Source organism: Colius striatus, chromosome 23 (genome assembly GCF_028858725.1).
Source record: "Colius striatus isolate bColStr4 chromosome 23, bColStr4.1.hap1, whole genome shotgun sequence".
NCBI lineage: Eukaryota > Metazoa > Chordata > Aves > Coliiformes > Coliidae > Colius > Colius striatus.
This window is the reverse complement of record NC_084781.1, coordinates 3,437,835-3,460,740: the sequence shown is the minus strand read 5'-3', so window position 1 is coordinate 3,460,740 and position 22,906 is coordinate 3,437,835. Positions and strand designations below refer to the sequence as shown.

Sequence of the window (22,906 nt, the reverse complement as noted above, 5' to 3'; positions counted from 1 at the left end):
GCCGCAGGCCGCCTTCGCCCCGCCCCGCCGCCCCGCCGCCGCTCCCCATTGGCTGCCGCCCGCCCGCCCTCGAGGAGGGGCCAAGGCGGCGGAGCGGCGGCGCCGGTGCCCGTCAGGAGGCGGCGGGGCCTGGCGGGACGGAGCGAGGGAGGGGCGAGCCCGGCAGCGGGTGCGGGCTCCGCGGGCACGGCGCCCCCCGGACAGCGCCCAGACTCGCAGTAACGGCCGCCTGGCTGAGGTAACGGCGCCTGTCCCTCAGGCCGCAGCCCCTGCGGCCGCCCCGGGGAGGTGGAAGGGAGCTCCGAGGCCCTGTTTCAGCCCGAGGTGCGAATGCTCAGGCGTTAACCTGCTCGGGCCACCCTGCAAGACACCCACCCTTTAGATATTTGTAAGTATTGATAAGGTCTCCCCTCAGTCTTCTCCAGTACACCACATGAGGCAGAGCGGGAGCAGAGCCTCCCTCAACCTGCGGCCACACTCTCCTTGATGCCCCCAGGATGCCACCGGCCTCTTTGCCCACGAGGGCACGTTGCTGCCTCACGTTTAGTTTGCTGTCAATTTTGACACGGTAAAGTTGCCATCATTGCTTTATTGATTCCAAATCTGAGGGGAGAAAAGAGCTGAATTTACTAGTGTTTTTAGTCCCCCCACGTCGTACACAGCAGGGACTACTGATTGGAGGCAAGAGAGTGAAATGTCTTGGTGCAGGACCTTGGTTGATTTGTACCTCAGAAGAGGAGTGCCTCCAGATCAAGGAAGCTCCTCAGTTAAAAAGCCACTGTGCCCTGAGAGTGGTTTAAGCAGATCAACTCCATTCCCTCACACTAAAAATTTCACTGATAAAGTCCCACAGGATCAGGCTGCACCTCTGGCTGCAGTTCTGGTTCCAGTCCTGACTCAGCAGAGATGACTGACGGGTGTAGTGTTTCTCCTTTCCAGAAGGAAGGGTGGCAAGCAGCCCACGATCAAGATCTGGACACAGAGGCTTGTATTCACAAGTGTGATTTATATCTTGAGGCTGCACAATGCCAGCCAAGTCACAGCAGCTCTGCCAGGCACAGAGTGCAGCTGTGGCAGCGTGTGGGCGGCATCCAGCCGTGACCCCAGTCAATATAAGGCAGAGTGACTGTTTCCACTGGGGTATCCCTCATTCCCCTCCAGAGGAGAGAGCTGGTGAACAGGGGAGGGAAACCGACAAAGCTGTAACAGACAAAGTAACTTAAGGCTGGAGTTGAGCTCCTGGCTTCAGCCCTGTAACAGATTCCTGGCCACGATCATCCTCATCACCTCATTGGTACCTGCAGCAGGATGAGAGTGCAGAAGAAAGACAGTTAAGAGGTGGTTCCATATTGTTCCAGATAAAGGCAAAGAGAATTCTTCCCTCATCTGCAGCCTACAGCACAGAAAAGCTCTTCTCACCGACTGAGGTGGCATTTAGGAGGTGCTGAGCCAAAATGCAACTGCAAAGTACCAGCACATTGCTCAGGAAAGGCTTCAGAGTGGCAGATGCTGGTGCTGCTTTTTATTTGGGCATTGAGAGGATGAGGGCACCGAGTGTCAAGCAGAACTATACACATGCCAACATCCCGAGTTCCCTGCCTTGCTATTTAACACACAAGCAACACACAGAAAGACTGTAGCCCCACTTTGCATGGGAAAAAAAATATCAGCTATCCCGGTTGTAGGTGGAGGGGTTTCAAAGGAGGGAAAACAAAATGGTCAGGAGGCCAAACTGAGGCCAGAGACCGATAGAGACACAATGTCAAGGACTGAAGATAGACCAGAATGACAGGAAAGGAATTGCTGGGGAATTCTGACGCACATCTGTAGGAGTCATGGGATGAAACTGGACAGAGGCACCACTAACACGACAACTAGGTGTCTCCCTCTGCTGTAAGACTCTTAAAATGCACAGTAACTGCTCCAACACACCAAGAGCTCTCAGCCAGGGGATTCACAATCCAGGGACATTTCATGCTGGGAGCAAAACAGGATTCTGAAACCCAATAATCAGAGTCATGTGGGAAGGTGGGGGGCTCCAGAGGGTCTCTCCTGGCTTCACTGCCAAGCCACTGGGAGTAAGAGTGTCTTTTACCTTCCAGGATCTGGTGGACTCGGATGTCTCGCACAAACTGCTGCACAGCGTAATCCTTCAGGTAGCCGTAGCCCCCGTGCATCTGTAGAGCCTGGTTACAGATCTAAGGAGACAGCATTGCTGCTGAAGTGTCTTGTGTGGTGTGCAGGACAAGTCAGTGACAGAAGCTCGGTAAGAACCCAGGAATCAGCCCATTTTTCCTTCTCTTGTCACCTCATCTCTTGACAAAGTGTGCTGCAACAGCAAGTCACCCTCAGCCCCCCTCGGCACCTCACTGCTGCCATGTTATCCAAGTGCTGTTTCACACTAACAGTGTATTTACGTGAACATGACAGCATAGAAATGCCCAGGAAACCTGTGACTTAACTAAGGCGATTTTTGCAGCATTTCCATGGTGCTACAGATGCAGAAAGCAAAACGCCAGATCACCATCTAGTGGTCAGGCAGGCCAGGAGCCTACTTTCTACTGAAACCTAACTCCAGGCATCATTCTCTGTAGTTTGGGACACAGAATCATAGAACCGTTTTGGTTGGAAAAGCCCTTTAAGCTGCTACAGTCCCAGCCCTCCCCTCACCCTGCCCAGCCCACCACTAACCCATGGCCCTCAGCACCTCAGCTCCATGGCTTTGGGATCCCTCCAGGGCTGGGGGCTCTCCGACCTCCAAATGACACTGCTTCTAAATGATTCTACTCTAGGGAGTGTCAACATGCAGATTTCCTTCTCCTTCCTTTTTCTCCCTTCTTGCTTTCTCATCTCAGGGATGTCTGTGGTAACATTTTATTTCTTGGTGGTCTAGGAAAGACAACTTACAGGAATGATCAGCCTCTAACACGCACATTATCACTTGAAAATCACTTGATAAACGCCCTGTTCCCTGTCCTGTCTCCCCACTTGGTTCCTAGACAATAGTGTAGAAAGCACTAGAGGCCAAGAGGCCTGAAGTGTGGAGAGGCAAATCCTGCAGCCTCCACAGGGCACTGTCTCATAGGGTATCCTGGCTCCTGGCTCAATGAGCACACTTGTGTCTGGGTCGCTACAGTGTCAAACCCTAAATATGGTCTCCAAGCTTCCAGTTCTGACACCCAAGTGAGGTCTGAGGAACCTACCGCAAAGCACTCATCGGTAGCAAAGAGCTTGGCCATGGAGCAGAGCACCGGCGCGTCGTCGCGTCCCTCCTGCAGCGCCCGCGCCGCGTTGCGCACCATGAGCCGCGCGGCCAGCAGGCGCGTGGCCATCTCCGCCAGCCCGAACTGCAGGTACTGCCGGCACACAGCAGAAGCGGGTCAGCGCCTTTGGAAGGGCCTGGCCTGAAAACATCCCTGCTGCTCTCAGGCGGGTCTCAGGCCTGACGCGCTCCCTTACTCAGGAAAAGCACGTTCCTGGCTTCTGTGAGGCGAGTGCTGGGACCTGTGCTTGTGTGTCCAGCCAGGGTCAGAAAGAGCACAGCTCTGGGAGGGTGGGTCGTGTGGAGAGGTTACCTGATTGTTTGCCAGGGGTTCTCCAAACTGTTTGCGGACAGTGAGATGTTCCTGAGCCAGGAGGACAGAGGCATGAGCGGCTCCTAATGAACAAGAAGCTGGTGGGAGAAGCCAAGGACACCGCGTGAATACAAAGCTAATGCAGATGGGCAAGAAGATGATCCTGCCCTCCTCCCCTGGTCCACAGCAGCCTGTCTCACCAATGTTTATCCTGCCTCCATTGAGTCCCTTCATGGCAATGCTGAAGCCCTGCCCTTCTGCTCCCAGACGGTTGCCAACAGGAACAACGCAGTCCTCAAAGATCACAGCCCGAGTTGGCTGGGAATTCCAGCCCACCTGGGAAAAAGGAGAGCACCTTCCAGACTGCCTGAGGAGCAGCACACCTCCAGCACCCAGCAGAGAACGGCCCAGCCTGCCCTCCACCTCTCGGTCCCGTTGCCAAGCTGCCACAGCGTGCCTGTGGTCCACACAGTTTGGCCTCAGCGTGCCAAGCTGGAAGCTGGAACACATGTGTTTGAGAAGAGGCACTGATCCAACAAACCATCGTGTTCTCAAGGTGAAAATTCTTCACTTATCAAAGGGACTGGTATGGTGCAAACCTCACCAAAGCTGGACTTGGCTTGGAAAATACAGGCCAGGCTAGGATTGTGGTCCCATCCAAGATGAGATCCCTAACTCTTTGTACAGATGAGCTCATCTCTGTCCTGCACTTCCCTCAAAGACACAGGAAGCAAAACCAAAGCCTCTTACCTTCTTCTCTTTCTTGCCAAAGCTGAGCCCTGGTGTCCCCTTCTCCAGTACCAGGCAGGAGATGCCCTTGGGGCCTGGGCCTCCAGTGCGACACATGACCACGTACACATCAGTGTCACCTCCCCCGCTGATGAAGGCCTGCAGAAGGGCACAAGAAAGAAGTGGCTTTCTGCTAACCCTGAGTACAAGGATGGAGGGGCAAAGAACCCACAGCCAGGAGGTATTTAGGAACCCAACTGTACCACGTTCTGGTGACTGCTCTGTAGAGCACACCCTACCTTGGCAGAGTACACAGAGATGAGGAGACAGTAGGAAATTGAAAAGACAGTGAGAACCAGGGCCCCATGTGCATGCAGAACCATCCAGCAGCTGTAGGAGGAGCAAAGAGGGTACCTTGGAGCCGTTCAGGATGTAGGTGTCCCCTTTCCTCTGTGCTGAGGTCAGCAGGGAAGCTGCATCACTTCCACTTCCTGCTCGAGAGGTAAGGAAGCAGCCAGTGAAGCAGCAGGTCCAGAGCCTGCACACTCTCCCGGGAAACATACCCAATGACATTCAGGTTTGTACCATGAGCACCTCAGCAACTCCCATCTGCCCCTTCCCAACTTCCCAGTGACTGCCCAAATGAACATGAAAAGGCATTTTTCACCTCCAGCTCCACGCAACATTCATGTCCAGTTAAACTATGTTAAGAGCACAGGAAGGGAGATTTCTTGGTTAAGGATGCTCACCTGGCTCAGTCAGGCAGTAAGAAGCAAATCTTTCCATGCTACAGAGGGAGGGGCAGAACCTGCGCCTCTGTTCCTCGTTGCCAAAGGTGTCGATCATCCAGGCACACATGCTGGAGCAGGAGAGAGGGAGCAGCCTTACAGTAGGTGAACACAGCCCTGGGAGGAAGGTGAGTTACACAAGAACACCCCTGGCTGAACAGACAATGGGGTTCAGTCAAAAGCAACGAGGCTTGAAAGCATATTGCTCCTCCTCAAAACAGACCAAAGTGAGGTGCCACAGAAGCCAGGAGGAAGATCACCTTCCATTCACCACGGCCTTGTGGGACAGCAGAGTCCTATTGCATAGCCTCGGCACTCCCCGCAGTGCTAAGCCCTGCTGTCTCTTCAGAACTACACCTGGGAGAAGGAGGCACATCTGTGCAAGCAGGATAGAGCCCTGGCATCAGCTGGAGCCTCTGGGCTCTGTCACAGTGCAACCAAAGCACAAAGGCTTTTTCCAGGCAGGCTGCTATCTATAGACAGCTTAAGTGGGAGAGCAGGGAACAGAATCCAGGACTTAATCTGCTCTTGCACGCCACAAAGCTAAAATTACTTCTCGGTGGCATCTCAGGTTTTTCAGCCTATTTGTTTACTGCCATCAAGAGATCCTCACAGGGATGTGTCCACCTGAGGCCCCAGCCTTAACTAACAGGCAGCACCAAGAGAGCTGTCTCCAGCTGGGTTCACAGCCCACGGGGAAAACGTGTTTTCCAGCCAGGCTGACACCATCCACCGCTCCACAGACACTCACTTGTGGATGCTCATGTAAGCAGTGGTGCTGGTACATCCCGTTGATAAAGCCTCAAAGATTATGGAGGTATCAAGTCGTGACAATCCCGAGCCACCGACGTCTGGTTTCACGTAGATGCCGCCGAACCCCAGCTGCGCCGCCTTCCGCATGGCTTCCACCGGGAATATTTCCTGTTGGGATGGGCACAAGCGAACATTCATCATCAACTCAATCTCAATATTCAACCTCTTCTTTCTGGGACACCTGGGCCACCAAGGCCAGTCCCACACTCCTGCAGGGTTTAAGTTCACTGGGTGGTTTAAAGAAGAGGCAGCTACCTAGATAGTTACGTACCATCTTCAGGAGGAAGAACAGGTTTTCAGATGACTGAATAGCCTGGCCTAGGAAAGCTTCAATGAATTTCTGATAGCTTCCCACCCCTGCTAGAGCAGCAGCTTCAAATAAACTCTTTAGAGGTGGTACAGCAGAACTGAGGAGCTACTGCACGAACCCTTCTGATGAAACCCAAGGACCATAACTTCCTGAGGGAGGAAAAAGTCAGCAGTGCAACCTTTGTGCTGCTGTCCTACCTTTTCGTCCCACTCAGCCATGTGAGGAGCCATCTCCTTGGCAGCAAAATCAAGGGCAACTTTTTGGAATTCCTTCTGCTCCTCAGTCAGCCCAGCAGATGCTAGAAAAGGAGGAGGAGAACAGAATATGTGTCTGTTGCAGGGAAGCAATGGCTATCACCTCTTCTATACCCTCAACAGCTCCAAAGTGTCCCTTAACTCACACCAACAGTTCAGGCTCTGTGCTACAGAGACCACTTCTCTGTTCCTTGGGGCTACCATGAACTGTGCTGACAGAGGTAACTGCCCAGAACTGGACACAGGACTCCAGATGAGGCCTCACCAGGGCAGAAAAGAGGAGGAGAACCTCCCTGGCCCTGCTGCCCACACTCTTCTTGATGCCCCCAGGCTGCCGTTGGCTTCTTGCCCACGAGGGCACGTTGCTGTTCATGGTCAGTTTATTATCAGCCAACACTGGGAGGTCTCTCTCCTGGAGCTGCTCTCCAGCAGGTCACCCCCAGCCTGTCCTGGGGCAGGGGGTTGTTCCTCCCCAGTGCAGGACTCCACCCTTGCCTTTGTTGAACCCCAGCAGGTTCCTCTGTGCCCAACTCTCAGCCTGCCCAACCCTCAGTGAACGGCAGCACGGTCCCCGGTAACAGCCGGTCCGTGACCCTGGCTGACAGGGTGCAGCAGCCCAGCTCCTTCCCCACACAACCCTCCACTGAGCTTTACTGAATCTCCTCGAGAGATTCCTCGATTCACGGTCAACCGCGAGCTACCGCCACGACCTCGCAGAGGCAAGGGGAAGGCGCAGGGTCACCTCCCCGCTCCCGCCCCGACGAGGGGATGGCCGCGGCCGCCGGGTCCCGCTCGCCCCCGGGCCGGCCGCGGCGGAGCCTTACGGTCGATGCAGGAGGCGATGCCGCGGCGCGCCTGGGGATCGCCCCTGGGCAGCAGCAGGCGGGCCAGGCCGCGGGCCGCTCGGCGCGCCATGGCGGGGCCGGCGGCGGGCAGCGCGCCGGGGCCGGGGCAGGCTGGGAGCTGTAGTCCCGACGCGCGGTGGCTGCGGGGAAGGAGGCGAGCCCACAGGCCATGCCTTAGCTTTTGCATAACGGTCACCCACTTCCGAGGGCGGCCCGGCGCGGGGCGGCGAGTTCCCTCCTCAGCTGCCGGGGCTCGGGAGAGGCGAGAGCATCCTTCCCCCCGGGCCGAGGTGAGGGGGCTGCTGCGGGCAGAGCCGGGGAGAGAGGGGGCTTGGGGAGGGGCGGTAGGTGGGTGGGGGAGAGGGAGAGGAGAAGCTTGGCATGGGAGGTGGAAAAGTTGATGCCACCCGCTCTGGCAGAAAGAGGCCAGCTGAGAGCCAAGCAACTCCTGACGGGCTGCTGGCAGAAGGGGCAGGGGGCTGAACCGGCCAACTCGCTGCCTTTCCCGACAGGACTTTGCGTGCATAATCTGTATGAACGAGAAGCTGAGCCAGATACCCCTGGTACGAGGCAGGGCTGAGCTCTGGAGGCAAGTTGTTCTGCCTTTTCCAAAAGCACAACCCCTCTCGTACACCACGGAGGGGCCAGGCTTAAACCAAGCACCTTCCGGACTTTTCTCCAACAGCTGTGTGCTGCGTAGAGAAGGAGCCCCGCTGCTGATGTCCATCAGAGCTCTGCTGTGGAGGCCTCCAGGCTCCAGCACACCACGGGTGTGGTCCTCAGCCAGTGCCAGCACTTGCACTGATAGAGGAAATGGCTGAGCTCAAGGAAGGACGTGTATTTGCTCTCCACTGAGAGCACAGATTTTACAGCTCTCTGTCTCAAAGAGCTCTACTTTTTTCAGCTTGCCTGAATAAGCAGTAATTGTTTCTTCTTCTCTCATTCAGCAGGTGCTTCTCAGTGAAGAGAGGATAATTCAGTGACCAGAGATGCCTTGGCCAAGCAGAAAGAGGGACAAAGGAGCAGTAGCAGGTCTGTGCTGACACCCTAACTAATTCAGCATCTCTCACTTGAGGTCCCAAGCTATAGTTAAATTACAGACAGTCATCTTAACCATCTTTCAAAACCACAAGGCTTACAGACAGCATTTCCTCTGCAAATGGGCTGAGCATCCATGTGTGACTGAGACACATCTGCTAGAGATACAGTAGGGACAATGACGTGTTCTCAGCCCGAGGTGGTTAAGAAATGTAACTCATGCCCATTTATGAAGAGCTCTTTAATCACTTCTTATTAACTGTTTTTTCCTATCTGGGTTCTGGACAAATATGGATATAAGCCATCCAGGTATCACAGTGGAGCCTTAATCTAAGGTTTCCAGCTACTACAGTAATTCCAATAGCTTGCACTGCTGCTGAATTTCCCTGTTATTCAGCAGACTCACCTAAATCAACACAACAAAACACATATCCTTATTTCAGATGCAAACTGGAAATACCCAGAAAATGCTGGTGAATCATGCAGCTGCCTTACCCATAGCATCTGGGGTCTTCTGCTGCAGACAGACACCAGTGTGTGAAAACAGCTTGGATGACTGGACATGCTTTAGCACCAGTCCTTATTGGAAACAAACTGTGTTTTATCTGAATAGGGGTTTTTTTGGTTTTTTTTTTAAGATAAAAAAGAGCCTGATGCTAAAATTGCCAAAACTGAGGCGGAGAGTCCAGATAAGGAGGAAGAAGAGAAGTCCACAAAAGCTCCAGCTGGGAGTTCTAAGTCAGGATGGAAGAACTGGAAGAAGACAAAAGAATCTGACTCCGGTGGGGAGGAAAGCAAGATAACATACTGTCACTGGCTTCTGAAATCAGAACCAGAGAGCAGGCTCGAGAAGGGAGTGGATGTGAAAGTAAGCACTGACAAGCATCCTTATTCAGCAAAGCACAGGAGCAGTTACACTGCTAGCCAGAGCCTTACTGCCTGAACGCTGAGTTACAGGATAAGCTAGTTCAGATGGTTTGCAATGTTAACTCTATTGTGTCTTCTCAAAAATACATTTGCCTTCGTGGAGACAGAAGGAAATCATGGCATTCTTTTCCAGGGTGACAACCTTGGGGTGTGGTACTTGTAATAAAAGGAAATCAGGCCCTCAGGATGCTTAGCTGTTGGCAGCAGGGGTAGCATCTGCTTCACACTCTGCCTTTACACTGTTCCTCCTATGGGAAGGCTTTTCTTTAGTCCCTGTGGGATTCAAAAAAACCTGTGTCAAGTTCGTGCTATAACTGACAGAACAACTAGGAACAAATGTTTAGGCACAAGGTAGACACTAAAGATCAGACTGCCTCCTGAACTTGACTCATTCCATTTGGCAGTTCAGCATTGACGACTTGAAAGCTCAGCCCAATCAGACAACCTTTTGGGATGGAGTAAGAAACTACCAGGTAAGTAAGCCTTTATTTCCCTTGACAACTTTAGCAAATCTGGACTTACCCAAATGCTGTGCCTTGTCAGGATACAGCTTTCTGTTCCAGGCCTCTCTGCGAAGGAAATCCACGTGTGCTTCCCGCAGCAGATATAGATACACTTCCCCCTGTGTGTGATCTGCTCTGCTGCTTGTTGGCTGACAGCTAACTTAAGTCTTCTGCTATGTCTGAACAGTGGTGGCTGAGCTGCTGAGTCCTCCCATGCTCTCTAACAACAGGGTCTCTAGCCCTGCTTTTACATCATTTCACTGCAGCACAAAACATCTGTGTGACAATGGTAGGAACCCTTACCTGAGTATCTTTCATGCCTATATACCTCCTGTTAGTTCTTGTTCCTAGCTGCTTATAAATGAAACCCCAAGAGCTTCATATAAAGAGCTCAAAGTCTTGTTTCCATCTGACAGGCAAGGAATTTCCTGAGGGCCATGAAACTTGGGCAGCAGGCCTTCTTCTACCACAGTAACTGTAAAGAGCCTGGCATTGTTGGCATCGTCAAGGTGAGTGCCTGCTTTGTTCTGTGTTTTAGGAGTGGGGGGGAAATAATCATCAATGGATTATCAAACAGCTCATTAGCCCTACTTCTGTCTTAGCACCAAAGTAGTGCAGAAGTTGTCCAGTCGAGGAGCAAGTGAGCCTAGGGCATCTAGGCTCAACAGTACATGTCACAGCAGGGCTGACTCATTCCATTGCCCTGGGGAGAGATGCTCCAAACTGCTTTTCCTGCTGACATTTCAGAGCACTTCCAGACAAGTCAAGTGTTGCTTCACACTCTGATTAAAATCTGATTCACTAAATTCTACTCATCTGAGCCTGCAAGGCAGTAGTATAAAACCTAGAGCACAGAAAAGCTTTTTCTTCAAGAGGGGACCTCGTCACTGACGACTGTCACCGTCTACCCAGTTTTCTTCTGTTCCGTGTGCTCCTTCCACCTTGCTCTCCAAAGAGGTGGTGATGCTGCTTTGACAGCTGTACTGTTCTGCAGTGCTTCTACCCAAGGAATGTAACAGAAAGAAATGTATCTGACCACCAGAATGGAGGTCAGGGAATGCAAGGCTCATTTTTGCACCAGGATTATTCCTTATGTCTTAGCCACAGCTTGCTCAAGGGCATGTCATACCCTTTGCTGACAATAGTTTTTAACTGATGAGAACTTGTCTCACATTCTCCTTCCCTTCTGCTTCAGATCGTAAAGGAGGCATACCCTGATCACACACAGTTTGATCAGAAGGATCCTCATTATGATTCCACCAGCAGAAAAGAGAACCCCAAATGGTCCATGGTAACGTAGTAAACTAAATACAGCTGTTTCAAGCTCTGTGTGCAAGCACAGTGAAGGTAGAAGCCTCTTTGCATCATACTGCATGTCCTTGTAAGCGTCTGTCCCAGCTGAGCTTTTTCTCTGGAGAGAAAATCAAGTCTTGATGATTTTCTCAGCCTTTTCCCCTGTCTCTTGCAGAAGGCTGCCAAAATATAGCTCACTAAATTTTCGAATCTGACTTGGATGCAGAGCTGACCTCCACACACAGCATGATTCTGGGTTAGGAGACAGAAGGAACATCTTTAAGTACCACTCTCAGTGTACAGCAAACAAAGCCGTAGTTTCAAGGCACACTAAATTATAGGGAAGTGACTGTTCACCAGGCTGGCTACATCCCACATCTTAACTTCGTATTGTCTGTGCCAACGTGAATGTCTGTTGTTAGTGCACAGTGCTGAGATTCATGTAAACAAATCACCTGCCAGAAGTATCTGAAAGTTCTGGTAGCCTTGAGCAAGGAAAATCTCCCCTACTACTATAAGATAGTACACATCAGTCACTTGCTTCAGCTGAAAAATCTTCATCTCCCCAAAGAGCTGGTCTGACATCTGGAGGCCATCTCCTCCTCCAACCCTGCTCCTTTGCTGCCCATCACTTCCCAGGTGGACGTCCAGTTTGTGCGGATGACAAAACGTTTCATCCCCCTCTCTGAAATCAAGGCTCACCACCTGGCACACAAAGCAGATGGAGGGCCCCTAAAGAACATGATGCTCTTCACAAGACAACGTCTTTCCATCCAACCCCTGACACAAGGTAAGGAATTGCTTCTCTGGGCTCAGTGCTGTTCCCTCTGCGAGGCAGCCCTCACTCAGAGAACCTGGAAGTGCCACTTATGGCTTTTTCTTCCTTACCTTTTCGACACAGAGGAATTTGATTTTGTCTTGAGCCTGGAAGAGGAAAAGCCACATTAAGAAACTGACAGCAGCACAGCTTCTGCCCAGCCCGCTGATGCCTCCTCCTCAACCAGCCTCATTCTCCAGTTCACTTGCTCAATGGCAGCAACAAGAACATGCCTGCACAGGATTTGCAGCTACACGCCCCTCGTTCTGACACACTGTTACTTTTGCTTATTTTTAAATAAAGCCCTTTAGAATCAATTGCAGCTACTCAGTTTTTAATAGTGGGGAAATCTGCAATTCATCTCTTGAAGGACAAAACAGGTACATCCTTCTTGAGGAGGCTGACTACAGGATCCCGTGTAGTTCCGTGTACTGCAGAAGGACCTTCTTCTGCAGAAGTATCTCCAAGCTCTGTCTTGAACAAGAAAATTCAGATGTATGTGCACATCCAGCTGGATTGCTGCAAAGCAGATGCACAGTTAACTCTCTGTGGGTACAAAACTTCCCATGTTGTTTTAGTACTGAAGTAGAAGGAAACACAGGCAGCTTACTGAGTTTTAAGCTCCAGAGCCCTCCACCAGCAGAGCTTCTAAGCAGTGACACAGCTTAAAGATAAGACCAAGAATTTATAAAAGTAACAAAGGCAATCTCGAGCACATTTGGAGGGCTGCACTGAAGAAAAATAATATCATAAACTAAAACAAGACCCCAAACCAAAACCAGACCCAGGCCAGGCAATAGAAACTGTATCAGACAAACTCGTGCACAGCATTTGACAGCCAGGGATGGCTCTTTTTAATCGGAGAGACAAAAAAACCCAAGTTTTAAAATACAGCCATTGAAAAGACAACGAATTAAGAAACATGTAAACACAGCAGAGGCTTAATTACAGGTTGCACTGCTTGGTTTAGTACTTGCACACTCCCCCTCCCGCCTGACTTTGCCAGGAGGAGAGGGAATGACCCAAGGGCTGAACAGAACCACCCAGCTCAGGCAGATGTGACTGCCTGGGTACTGTCTGCCCCTCACCATGCTAATGAAATGCTTTTCTGAAGTACCTTGTCCTGGAGTGACCTTATGCTTCAGCTTCTCTCTGAAGATGCTCAGCACATCTGCTGCACCCCAGACAAACAGAGAGCCTAGTGGGTAACAGGTTGATTAAGTAAAAATGGGGATTGTTTCTAAATTCCGGTTCCATAAGTAGGGACACAGGGGAGAGGGGCACAAAGTAGGAAAAAAACCCTCACCCAACATATAGGCTCATGCACCTTGTCCAAGTAATCCCTCCTGAAGTGATGGAGAGACATTTAATGGAAATCTCCTTACAGTGCATTGTCTTGCCAGACATGGATCTTACATCCAGTACTGATGCTGTCTGGCCAGTAAACAAAACACTCCTGGAATGCAGAGACATCGTCACCCATGGGGTTTCTGTACCACCACATGGCCTACAAGCAAGAGGAACAGGCAAGGAAAACAAAAATTCTAGGTGGGATGGGAGTTGAGAGAAAGCTGGAGGGCAAGGAGGGTGCTGCTGTGCTCAGCTTAGCCATGGAAAGACAGTCCACTGTCCCCAAGAGGCTGCCCACGGGAGCTTCACTTAGCTCTAAAAGATTGTGTATTGCCACAGCACAGGGGCTTCCCCCTACACAGAGCAGGGAGTAGAGTGAGTGTCAAAAGCAACATCCATGTCCCTTTGCCTGCAGCAGGCTACCACCCCTTGCCCTGGGGTAACAAAGTCCTTGTCTAAAGTAAGTTTTTGCTTCAGTCTTAGTAAGACACGGCTCCAGCCCATGGCACAGACTTCTCATGTAAAGAAAAGCAAGCCACGTCTTCACTATCACAGAGCAGAAACATGGTGTGACACAAGCATTCAGCAGAGATGAGATCATTAGTGTCCTCTACAACAGAGTGAGACTGTCCAGCTCTACTAAAAACCACAACCTTACACATGGTGAGTAAAAGATAACTTACTTTGGCAAGCAGAAACACACATTTATCACTGAAATACAGTAGCTGTCTTATTACACAAAAAGCTCCCCTTCCCACCCAGGCCCCCTCCCTCCACCAGCACAGTTCCACTAAACAAAACAGAAGATACTTCCATTTCCCAGCAGCAAGACTGAATTCTACATTCAGCCATAGGACAGAGGCAGAGGACATTGATCCCAGAGTCCAAAGGAAGCTGGACAAAACCCTAGTGAGCCACCAACTCACAGGGAAATGCAGGGGAATCCCACTCAATAGAGCTCCTATCCCAGCACTTAGTGTAGGCTTGTCTCTACATCTGGTAGGAGGTCTAACCACCTGCTTCCCTGAAGGGCATCTGAACACGATGGATACTCTCCAGACACAGTCAATGAAGTCTACAAAGCCAAATCTAATGGAGGAGTGACTCTCTTCTGGGAATGTTCTTACGATTCTACTTAGCTGAAGCCTAAAAGAAGCTTATTTTAGAAAACAAAAAGCCCACACTGAGGTTCTTGGTTCATGGCATACCCTCAGAGCTCACTGGTGACTTTAGCTCAGGCCTCAGGAATGCATCTCTGGAATCAGAGAGCTCTACCACCCTTAAAACAATCACATGCACTTTCTGTCCTTGCTAATCCTCATCCCACAGGTGTGAGGGAGCAAACACCACACACGTTTCTACATTGCTGTCTGTCCCTACAAACCTTGCTCTGCTGCAGGGACACACACGAGCAGGGCAGCGTGCACCACATAAGCCCACTCCCAAGAGAGCCCTCATTTATTTCTCATCTTCCAGAACTATTCTCTAGACCTTTCAAGGCTGGTCTGCCCCTGCTCTGCAGCAGCAACTGGGACCAGTGTGAGCACAGCAACAGACTGGATCTCAGGGGCACTCAGGCAGCTGCCAATACAAGAGTAGGAAGGCACTGCTCTTGGTCAGGAGCCTTCCTGCCTCCTCTTCTTGCCCATCCAGCAGTACTGGGACCTTCATCACTCTGCCTAACCTGTGCCATCTCCTACTGCCTTCACTCGCCTCGCTCCCTCCCGCCAGCCACAGCTCCCCTGGAGGCAACAGGGTGGTCAGGAGCTCACTGGCCAGGATGCCATGGGACACACCCAGGGACGAGTCAACTACGCTGTGTAACCCTTTGTGACAAGGAACCCAACACCAGCATGAAGAGGAGGGGGAGGCAGCGAGCGGATAACACGAAGCAGTTTCAAAGTAGGCCGCACCTCGGTCTCTGACTCTCTCTTCTACCTTCCAGCTAATCACTCTGTCATTTTCACTCGTGAAGATTTCAGAAAGGCAAGAAAAATATCCATCCTCCATAGTCCCAAAGCAACCTCCACACCGCTGGGAAGAAGCAGCAGATTTGGCCTTCACTTGCTCTCTCTCTCCCCGCCACCACACTGAAAGGGTCTCGGGGCAAAGAGGAGATCAGGCAGCTCCGCACCCCCAGACACACGCCTCAGAGCAGCCGACCCCAGAGGAATGTAGGTGCTTGGGAAGCACTGAGGTACCTTCAACTCTGCACCACCAGTGCTCCAGCTTGCCTCGCCCTCCCATCCCCTTCCCACCCTACAAGTCCTTTGAAGAAAGGAATTAAGTCAAACCCAGATATTTATTTTCATGAAGTCTCTGAAGTGTTTTTTGTTTGTTTTCTTCCTCCTCGCTGCTGTCCCCACTGGCTCCACAGCAGCCTTCCTCTGCGTGGCCTCTCACTGCCGGCCGTTGTTCTCTGCAGGCTGGCTGGGCGTCTTGGCCTCGCTGTGTGAGGATGTCCCCTCAAAGCGCTGAGAGGCGATGGCTGCTTGGTGGGACATGCTCTTCCTCACTATGTCTCCTTTCCGCCAAAGCACCACCTCCTGTAGTAACACAGCCAGCAGGGCTTGTCAGGGCTTGGGAGGCCTTTTCCTGGCCCCTCCCAGACCCCACAGCTGAACCACGCTGCCAGGCCAGCGGCTTGCACCTGGTGGGAACTCAGCCCTTGCTGGCACCTCTTCCACCCACAGCCAGGCATGTGAGGCTACTCGCTGCAGCAAGCAGAGGCCTTGCAACACAGCCCTCCTGAAAATGTGGGCATAACACTTCTTCCCAGGGTCTGAGCACACAGAGGCAGCCCACTGGACATCCAGGGCAGCTCTGTCCTATTACCCTTGGGTACCACATTGGAATTGACAAGGTGAAGCAGCACAGAAGCTCCACCACAGAAAAGAAGTCCTAGGTAGGTCCCTTCTACACATATCCCCACCACCACACACATCTGTCCTGCATGGTGCATTCCTGGTGGACTATCTTTCATGATGTAGTTTGTCTACTCAAGAACATGATCCTCCTTCATGGCAATCCCAGATTCCCAGAAGGCTGTTTGCATATCCCAAGTGACAGTCTAGAGGTCCAAGAAGAAGTAACAGTTCTGTTTCTCACCTGTTGTTTAAAGTAGCGTCTCTCTTCCTCATCAATCAGCACCAGATTGAGGTAATAACGCACCGAAAACTTCTTATTGATGTCCCTCATGGTGGGAGTCAGCTCGTAGCCAGCCAGAAAGAGTCGGATGGGAATGGACTCCCCTACAAAGTGCACAGAGCCATCAGCACAGGCAGAATGCACAGATATCAACTAGGAGAGCAGTAGCAAAACAAAATCTCACTAGGCCACAAACTTTGTGGGCATTTTGACCTCAACTCCCTTCAAAAAGCAGCGTGTGTGCTCCATAGCCAGATGCTGTCCTTGCTGGCAGATGCTCCATCTTTAACAGCATAGGGCTCATTTGTGACCTGCATCAGGACAGCACTGCAGGGGAAAAATGAGTAAGGTGACATTTTCTCTGGCAGGTGACTCTGCTGGGCAATGGAAATGGAAAACAAGTGGCACAGGAGATTGGCACAGAGCTACAACACCATCTTTCTCCTCCAATTTGCAGCAATGCCAGCTGGTGGCCCATGCCAGCAGTGAATTTATATCTATTCCTGGTTCTGCCATTGCTTCATCAGCAGAATTAAGTCATTGCAACTCATCATGCTTCCATTCCCCTTCCTCGTACCAGAGAAGGAAAGGGATGATATTTAATGAACAGTGTAACCTGCCATGAGCCCACCAGTGAAACGGGATGTGTGCTACTACTGAGCACACAGATTGAGCTGAAGGTACTGCAGGACTCATTCCCACCCCTAAAAAAGTTCAGAGGAACTCTGAAGGGTTAATGTGCCCTCTCACCTCTCACGGGTGCCCCATCCATGATCTCATATTTAGCTATTGTGTCATTCTCATGATACACGTTGGGTCCCGTCCCCGTCGTTTCTCTCTTGATTATATCGATCTCCATGTGTTTGATCTTGATTCGCACCAGCAGGAAGTAGATCTTTCCAACAATCACATCTTTTAAATGGTACCTGGCAGGTGGAGGAAGAAGGCACCACAATCAGACACCATGCAGCAGAGCAGGAGTCCCACCGAAGCGCGGGAACTCACTCGTCAGGCACGTCGCTCTCATCTGCAGCCCCAGCTGTAAATTTTGGATGGCAAATCGACCACCTCCCCTAGGCTGCTGTAAACAGCACTTCAGCTTTCATCCTCTTCTCTCTCAGAAATTGCCAAGAACATTTAGCATGAGCAGAACAATTAGAAACAGAGTTTCAGGCTGAATCTCTGCAGAAAAGCCCTGTGGCGGCAAAGCTTCCAAACCCCATTTTTTAGGTCAATTAAAACTAATCCAAGTGTTACACTGCAGGGAGATTTGCTAGTGTCAGCTGGAAAAGATGTGTTCAAAGTAGTTTAAAAGAGCTGTTTCCAACTTCTGTGCCTGAATTAAGGTCCCACTTTGGCTGCACTGTCTAGTAAAGAGCAGATGTATTTTGAAGACGCAAGGCAATACTGATCTTGCGGAGGACACAGGGAATGCACAGCGACCGCATCAGCCTCACGCTGTGCTCCACGCTCAGTAAGACACAGTCATTGCTTCCCACTCCTTGCTCCAGAGAGCACACCTATGGGACAAGGAGAGGAGCCCACACATGCTCAAGCAGGACCCAAACGGTCTGGCAGCCTCACTGCAGCATGTGAACAAAGAATCCCTTTGAGGCTCACATCCGACACAGCTGCCTGGGGCTTCCAAACCAAGCTCTTCCCCACAGCCACTGGCTGCTCGAGACACTTACTTGGACTTGTTATACTCAAACTCAATGTGCAGGCAATCCTCAATCCCCACCTCCATCTTAATAGAGGAGTTGAGCTCTGGGTAGGTGCTCAGAGTGTGCACAACTATGTCCATCTCCTTCACCACATCGTTGAGTCTGCGGCTGACAGTCGCTCGGAGGAAGTACCTGCAAGAAGAGTCCTCCTCCTCTTACGGTTGTGCAGGAAGCAACAGAGACAAAGCAGGGAGGGGCACGTGGCTGAAGGGGTTGCACTGAAGCAGTCTGAGTGGTACCCTGGCTTCTGGAGCAGCCAATACCCCACATTGGAAAAGGGAATTTTCAAATGCAGCAGCAGGCTCTTCTAAGGCTTCTCTAAGCTTTCATGCATTTGTGAGCCCGAGTTATTACCTAAGCTCCATTTTGGGGATCTGAATAATGGCTTGAACTTGTTAAAACCACTGCCCTTTTGTGAAAGATGAGATCACACAGGGCTCCCAGACACACCTCTCTGCGAATCTCCAAATTTTTCTCCCCCCTCTCTTTCAAAGCCAGTGACTGGGTTTCAAGTCAACTGGAGTGTCTAGATGTGAAATGCAGTTTGCACCATCTGAACAAGATACAAGCCAGGCATCCATTTGCATATAGAGCACCATTAGAAGTCAAATGGACTGATTACAAGGCAGCAAAAATCCCCATTGGAAACCAAGACAAACATTTTCTTTTGAATTACCCAGTAAGTCAGACAGTATTTGTTTGACTCTGAAGGGGATGGTTCCTCTTGTCACTTAAATGGGGCAGAACAAGTTCCATAAAGCCCACCCAAATTCATTTGGAGTTACATTAGAAGCTTACAAGGGTGTCTGTGAAGGGATGCTGCTCTCCAGCATCATCACAGGACATACCAGAGCTTGCACACTGCACAGAGCCAGGACCTGGGGTCAGCAAGGGGAGGAGACTCACCGTAGCTTCACATTCTGCCCCGTGTAGGACTCGTAAGGTTTTTCCACGTGTGTGAATTCAAAGTCAAACGTCTGTGACTGAGTGAATTCACCAGGGCGGGCCAGGTCTTTCACCAGAGACACGAACTCGTGGTGGTTTCCTCGGTCGTAGTAGAGTTCTAGGAAGACAGATGTCCAGGTTAAGCAGTGATACTTAATCCCACTCTCTTGTTCAGATCAATACTTCCTTCACCCCTATTCACAGAACCTACTAAGGGGAGCCATAGTAGATTGCAAGGTGCTTGCTTAGTAGGCTGCAAGGTGCTGCACTTGTCCACCACTTTCCATCAGAGCCAGGTACAGGCCAGCACTTTCCTCCCTGAAACGGGAAGAGGTCCACACAGCCTCACCTACCACAACAAATCGGCAGCTCGGCTTGCCTTAGAGTGATGTGGGTCACCCAGTATCAATATTAATTATGTCCAGGCTGTTTGAGCAGACAGCAGCTCACACAATGCCTTCCGATAATTTTCTACACAATATTCCAGGCCAGAAGTAAAAAACACCACTGCTTGTCTGGAACAGCAGTGACAGAGCAAAAACAAAGGGCTGGGAGGCTTCTAACTGCTCCTGCTTAGCCTTTGACAAAAAAGAGTTTGAGTGGTCTTCATTTGCACCAGGGAGGATGTAACAGTGTGTGTAACTAGGTGTGTGGGGAGGCAATTGAGTCAACAGGGCCACCAGCCCCAGGATGGCACATTAAGGGCCACATGAGCACCGAGGAGGGAAGAGCATTCACCTTTGGAAGCACTGTTCAAACCAGAACAGGCAATCAACACAGTCACATTGCCCCACAACCTTCTTGTGTCAGCAGGAAACAACTAGAGGTTTCCTCACTGAACAAAAGCCATCCTCTCTACACTTCCACCAAGTTTTCTCCCTTAAGTCAAAGCAAGAGGAACTTAAACCTGTGCAGCTTGCATGAACAGCTCCATATTACATGTAACCATCAATGGGACCTGCCCTTTCCAACCCTGCGTGTGAGCTGTGACTCGAAGACACCCACGCAGTGCTTCTAAAAGGTAAAGCCTTGGCCAATCTGATATGGTTAGATAAGGAAACAAAAACCTCAGTCATCCCACAATCATACACACACAAGTTCACTGTCAGCACTAACTGTGCAGAGGAGGCTTCTGAGAGGTATTGGTTGCATTCAGGAGCTGCAGCCATTCTCCTTGAGATGTGGGATGAGATTTCAGCTTTTAAGCAATATCTGTTTCTTATGCCCCTTTGCTCACCTTATCTCTGTAATGGAAATACTGGCAGTAGAACACCCCTGAGTTACACAGCACAGCAAGTGCCATGGAGCCCTTCAGGCTGGGCAGGCAGGTGACATCAATACACCAGCTCTCTGCACTGAATATGTGTCCATTGAGAGGAAAGTGCTCACTGGTGGGACAGGAAGAAGCCAGGTGCCACATAAGAAGAGTCTTATATCATCTGCCCACACGATGCAGAAGGCAGCAATCGAATTTAAAGCAAGGGAGGGCAAATGTCAAGTGTTCTGACAGTTCTCTGCCACCCCAGAAGGGTAGATTGGCACTCTGCAGCCTTAAGAAGAGGAAGGATTAATGTTCCCCCCGCTACAGAAGACATTAGTATGTCAAGCTGTAATTTCAGGTTTTCAGAGCTTCAAGGATTCCAGGTTGAAAACCAAAAAGCTGCCAATGTTTTGGCAGCAGACACTCAGGACACAGTACCCACAGGTGAAGTGAAACCCTACAGGGGTTCTGTGCTCACCAGAGGCCACACAGGACAGCATTCACAGTCTGGACTCCAGCACCTGTTCTGGATCAGCCACCTTCCCTGTGACACTTCCCTCCTTCACCTCTCAGTTCAGTTGTCTCATAGATACTGACCTCGTGGCTGTGAGAAGTCAGCATGCAAGGTAAGTCTGAGATGGGAAGCATTGAGGATGGGAAGTACAAACTTCAGATCTTCATGAATGCAGCCCGACAGGCAAAAGAAAGGGCTAAGGGGCAGCCAGAGCAGCTCGTAACACACCCTGCTTGGGCAATCACGTGGACTCAGAGCAGTTACTCTGAACACATACGGCCCAACAGTCTTCCCAAATGGGGAAGAAGAGACAAGGCAGCACAGAGCTGAGCAGGAAGCAAGGCCCATGCTTCATTTCCACTGATGACCACAACCAAGCAGGAGGTGATGCGCCAGCTCCCAAACCCAGTGCCACGCGCGCGGGGCCAGGGCCGGGTGGGAAACCCTCGAGTTGGTTTTCCTACACCACAACATTTGCAATGCAAAAGCCAAGGCCCATGGCTCACACAGCCCTTTTGAGGCTAAACCCAAGCATGGGGAGCCACGGACGTGGGGCACAGCACCCACCGAGCACGGCTGCGTCGCCGGGAGTGGCTCCAACTGATTTTGGCTAGTGGGACCGGGGCCAGCCCGTGAAACGTGGACATCTCCACTCGAGGAGTGGGCGTGGTGGCTGCCTCTTCTCTAAGCAAGCAGGAAATGTTAAACCTTAATTGGTTACACGCACAGATAACCACAAGTTTGGAACAACTTGAAGCCACCCAACTAACCGTGCAGGGACGCATGGGCACTGGCTCGAAGAAGAAGAGAATAAAAGCCAAGCTGAGCCCACAGGCCTCGAGGAAGCTGATCTACCCGTGTGAAAGGCATTAAGAGGCAAGGGCTGGGAAGGTGCAGGGGGTGGCTGGAGACGTGGCAGCGAACCCACCCAATTCACCGTCCCTGGCAGAGCCATCGCTTCCCTCACCGAATCAACAGGCACCCGAGAAATGCAAACAGACAGCTCCTAGAGCTGTGAATAAAGACAGCCTGGAGAGCACTGGCGTTGCTAGGGGTGTCCGACAGAAACCAAACGTCACCCCACCTCCCCGAGCTGGAATCGGTGACCGAGCAGAAGCGAGAAAATAGGACGAGAGAACAATGACCTGGAAAAGGACCGGAGCTCCCTCCCTTCCGCCGGCAGCCCAGACCAGGTTGCCCAGCTCGAATGGAGAGTGGAATCATTTCAGGTGGAATAATTCTCCTCGCAGCGAAGCGCTGCCGGGGAGCGAGCGTAACCCACTTGGCACCGGCGGGGATTCCCGTTCCGTGGGCCGCGGCTAAACGTCAGCGAGGCGAGAGGAACGTGCCGGCCGCCGCGCACCGCGACGGGGGTGGCGGGGAGCCACGGGCCACCCCCGGGGACCAGCCGCCCCGCTCACCGATCTGCCCGATGAACTCCACTTTGATGCCCTGGTGCTCCAGCCGCTTGTTGGGGTGCTTGAGGGTGAGGACCACCCGCCCCGAGACGGTCTCCCCGTCGTAGAAGAGGAAGTATTTCTCCTTCTTGCCTTCCTCCGTCTTGTGCTCCACCCGCCGCCGGCTCTCGGCGTCGCTCAGCACCAGCTCCAGCTCCGCGCTCTGCCCGAACCCGAAGAAGCTCATGGTAGCGGGAGCGGGGAGGCGGCCGCGGCACACCCCCGGAGCTCGCGGCCGGCGGCTCCGGGGCCGCCCGCAGGCACCACGGACAGAGCCCGGCGGGGAGGAGGGGAGAGGGCGGGGAGCGGCCCGGCGGCGGGCACCGAGTGCCGGGGCAAAGGGGGGCCGCAATGCGGCAGGGACGCCGGGGACGGGGAGGGGAAGGGGCGGCGGGGCGGCGCGGAGCCTGCCCGGCTGCCGCTGGAGGGAGCCCCGGGGCGGGCGGGCGGGCGCGCACGGCCCCGCAACCCCCCCGCCGGAGCGCCGCGCCCCAGCCTCAGCCCCGGCGCCTCAGCCTCAGCCCCAGCCCCAGCCCCAGCCCCAGCCGCCCCTCAGCGCCGGCGCCGGCCCGGGCCCCGCGCACGCTCCGCGCACGCGCCGGGCGGCCCTTTGCCC

The 22,906-nt window shown here is 52.2% G+C and overlaps 3 protein-coding genes across 7 annotated transcripts; 1 reads left to right on the top strand and 2 right to left on the bottom strand.

The window, feature by feature from the left end:
- The first annotated feature begins 159 nt into the window (after nucleotides 1–159).
- Nucleotides 160–12,209, top strand: THYN1 (thymocyte nuclear protein 1). Of its 3 annotated transcripts, XM_062014214.1 has the most exons (9): nucleotides 160–388; nucleotides 2,103–2,266; nucleotides 8,262–8,346; nucleotides 8,991–9,220; nucleotides 9,684–9,752; nucleotides 10,199–10,291; nucleotides 10,978–11,073; nucleotides 11,715–11,865; nucleotides 11,977–12,209. In XM_062014214.1, exons 3-9 carry the CDS (start codon nucleotides 8,304–8,306, stop codon nucleotides 12,021–12,023), a joined length of 729 nt encoding a protein of 242 aa, XP_061870198.1. In that variant the 5' UTR covers nucleotides 160–388; nucleotides 2,103–2,266; nucleotides 8,262–8,303; the 3' UTR covers nucleotides 12,024–12,209. The 3 variants fall into 3 exon arrangements, with proteins under 3 accessions (XP_061870198.1, XP_061870197.1, XP_061870196.1); XM_062014213.1 differs by lacking the exons at nucleotides 160–388; nucleotides 2,103–2,266 and adding an exon at nucleotides 7,465–7,604 and having other exon boundaries at nucleotides 8,265–8,346; XM_062014212.1 differs by lacking the exons at nucleotides 160–388; nucleotides 2,103–2,266 and adding an exon at nucleotides 7,465–7,604.
- Nucleotides 582–7,393, bottom strand: ACAD8 (acyl-CoA dehydrogenase family member 8). 2 transcript variants are annotated; one of them, XM_062014210.1, is made up of 11 exons: nucleotides 7,294–7,393; nucleotides 6,413–6,513; nucleotides 5,844–6,013; nucleotides 5,054–5,163; nucleotides 4,719–4,795; nucleotides 4,326–4,463; nucleotides 3,776–3,911; nucleotides 3,576–3,673; nucleotides 3,204–3,356; nucleotides 2,096–2,198; nucleotides 582–1,298 (listed from the first exon to the last, which is right to left on the bottom strand). In XM_062014210.1, exons 1-11 carry the CDS (start codon nucleotides 7,382–7,384, stop codon nucleotides 1,246–1,248), a joined length of 1,230 nt encoding a protein of 409 aa, XP_061870194.1. In that variant the 5' UTR covers nucleotides 7,385–7,393; the 3' UTR covers nucleotides 582–1,245. The 2 variants fall into 2 exon arrangements, with proteins under 2 accessions (XP_061870194.1, XP_061870195.1); XM_062014211.1 differs by lacking the exon at nucleotides 7,294–7,393 and adding an exon at nucleotides 6,616–7,046.
- Nucleotides 12,210–12,713: 504 nt separating the features above from the next.
- Nucleotides 12,714–22,791, bottom strand: VPS26B (VPS26 retromer complex component B). Of its 2 annotated transcripts, none has more exons than XM_062014036.1 (6): nucleotides 22,255–22,791; nucleotides 19,020–19,176; nucleotides 18,081–18,245; nucleotides 17,140–17,315; nucleotides 16,351–16,493; nucleotides 12,714–15,788 (listed from the first exon to the last, which is right to left on the bottom strand). In XM_062014036.1, the coding sequence occupies exons 1-6, from the start codon at nucleotides 22,475–22,477 to the stop codon at nucleotides 15,642–15,644; spliced, it is 1,011 nt and encodes a 336-aa protein (XP_061870020.1). In that variant the 5' UTR covers nucleotides 22,478–22,791; the 3' UTR covers nucleotides 12,714–15,641. The 2 variants fall into 2 exon arrangements, with proteins under 2 accessions (XP_061870020.1, XP_061870021.1); XM_062014037.1 differs by lacking the exon at nucleotides 22,255–22,791 and adding an exon at nucleotides 21,979–22,248.
- Nucleotides 22,792–22,906: the final 115 nt, after the last annotated feature.

Coding starts and splice junctions, on each gene's coding strand:
- ACAD8 (XM_062014210.1), bottom strand. CDS start 7,384: ATGGCGCGCCGAGCGGCCCGCGGCCTGGCCCGCCTGCTGCTGCCCAGG. Junction 6,014..6,412: donor TGGCTGAGTGGGACGAAAAG/GTAGGACAGCAG, acceptor CCATCCCAACAG/GAAATATTCCCGGTGGAAGC. Junction 3,912..4,325: donor TTGGCAAGAAAGAGAAGAAG/GTAAGAGGCTTT, acceptor CCTTTTTCCCAG/GTGGGCTGGAATTCCCAGCC.
- THYN1 (XM_062014214.1), top strand. CDS start 8,304: ATGCCTTGGCCAAGCAGAAAGAGGGACAAAGGAGCAGTAGCAG. Junction 9,221..9,683: donor AGAAGGGAGTGGATGTGAAA/GTAAGCACTGAC, acceptor TCCATTTGGCAG/TTCAGCATTGACGACTTGAA. Junction 10,292..10,977: donor GCATTGTTGGCATCGTCAAG/GTGAGTGCCTGC, acceptor CTTCTGCTTCAG/ATCGTAAAGGAGGCATACCC.
- VPS26B (XM_062014036.1), bottom strand. CDS start 22,477: ATGAGCTTCTTCGGGTTCGGGCAGAGCGCGGAGCTGGAGCTGGTGCTG. Junction 19,177..22,254: donor GGAGTTCATCGGGCAGATCG/GTGAGCGGGGCG, acceptor CTGTCTTCCTAG/AACTCTACTACGACCGAGGA. Junction 18,246..19,019: donor GGGCAGAATGTGAAGCTACG/GTGAGTCTCCTC, acceptor CTCTTCTTGCAG/GTACTTCCTCCGAGCGACTG.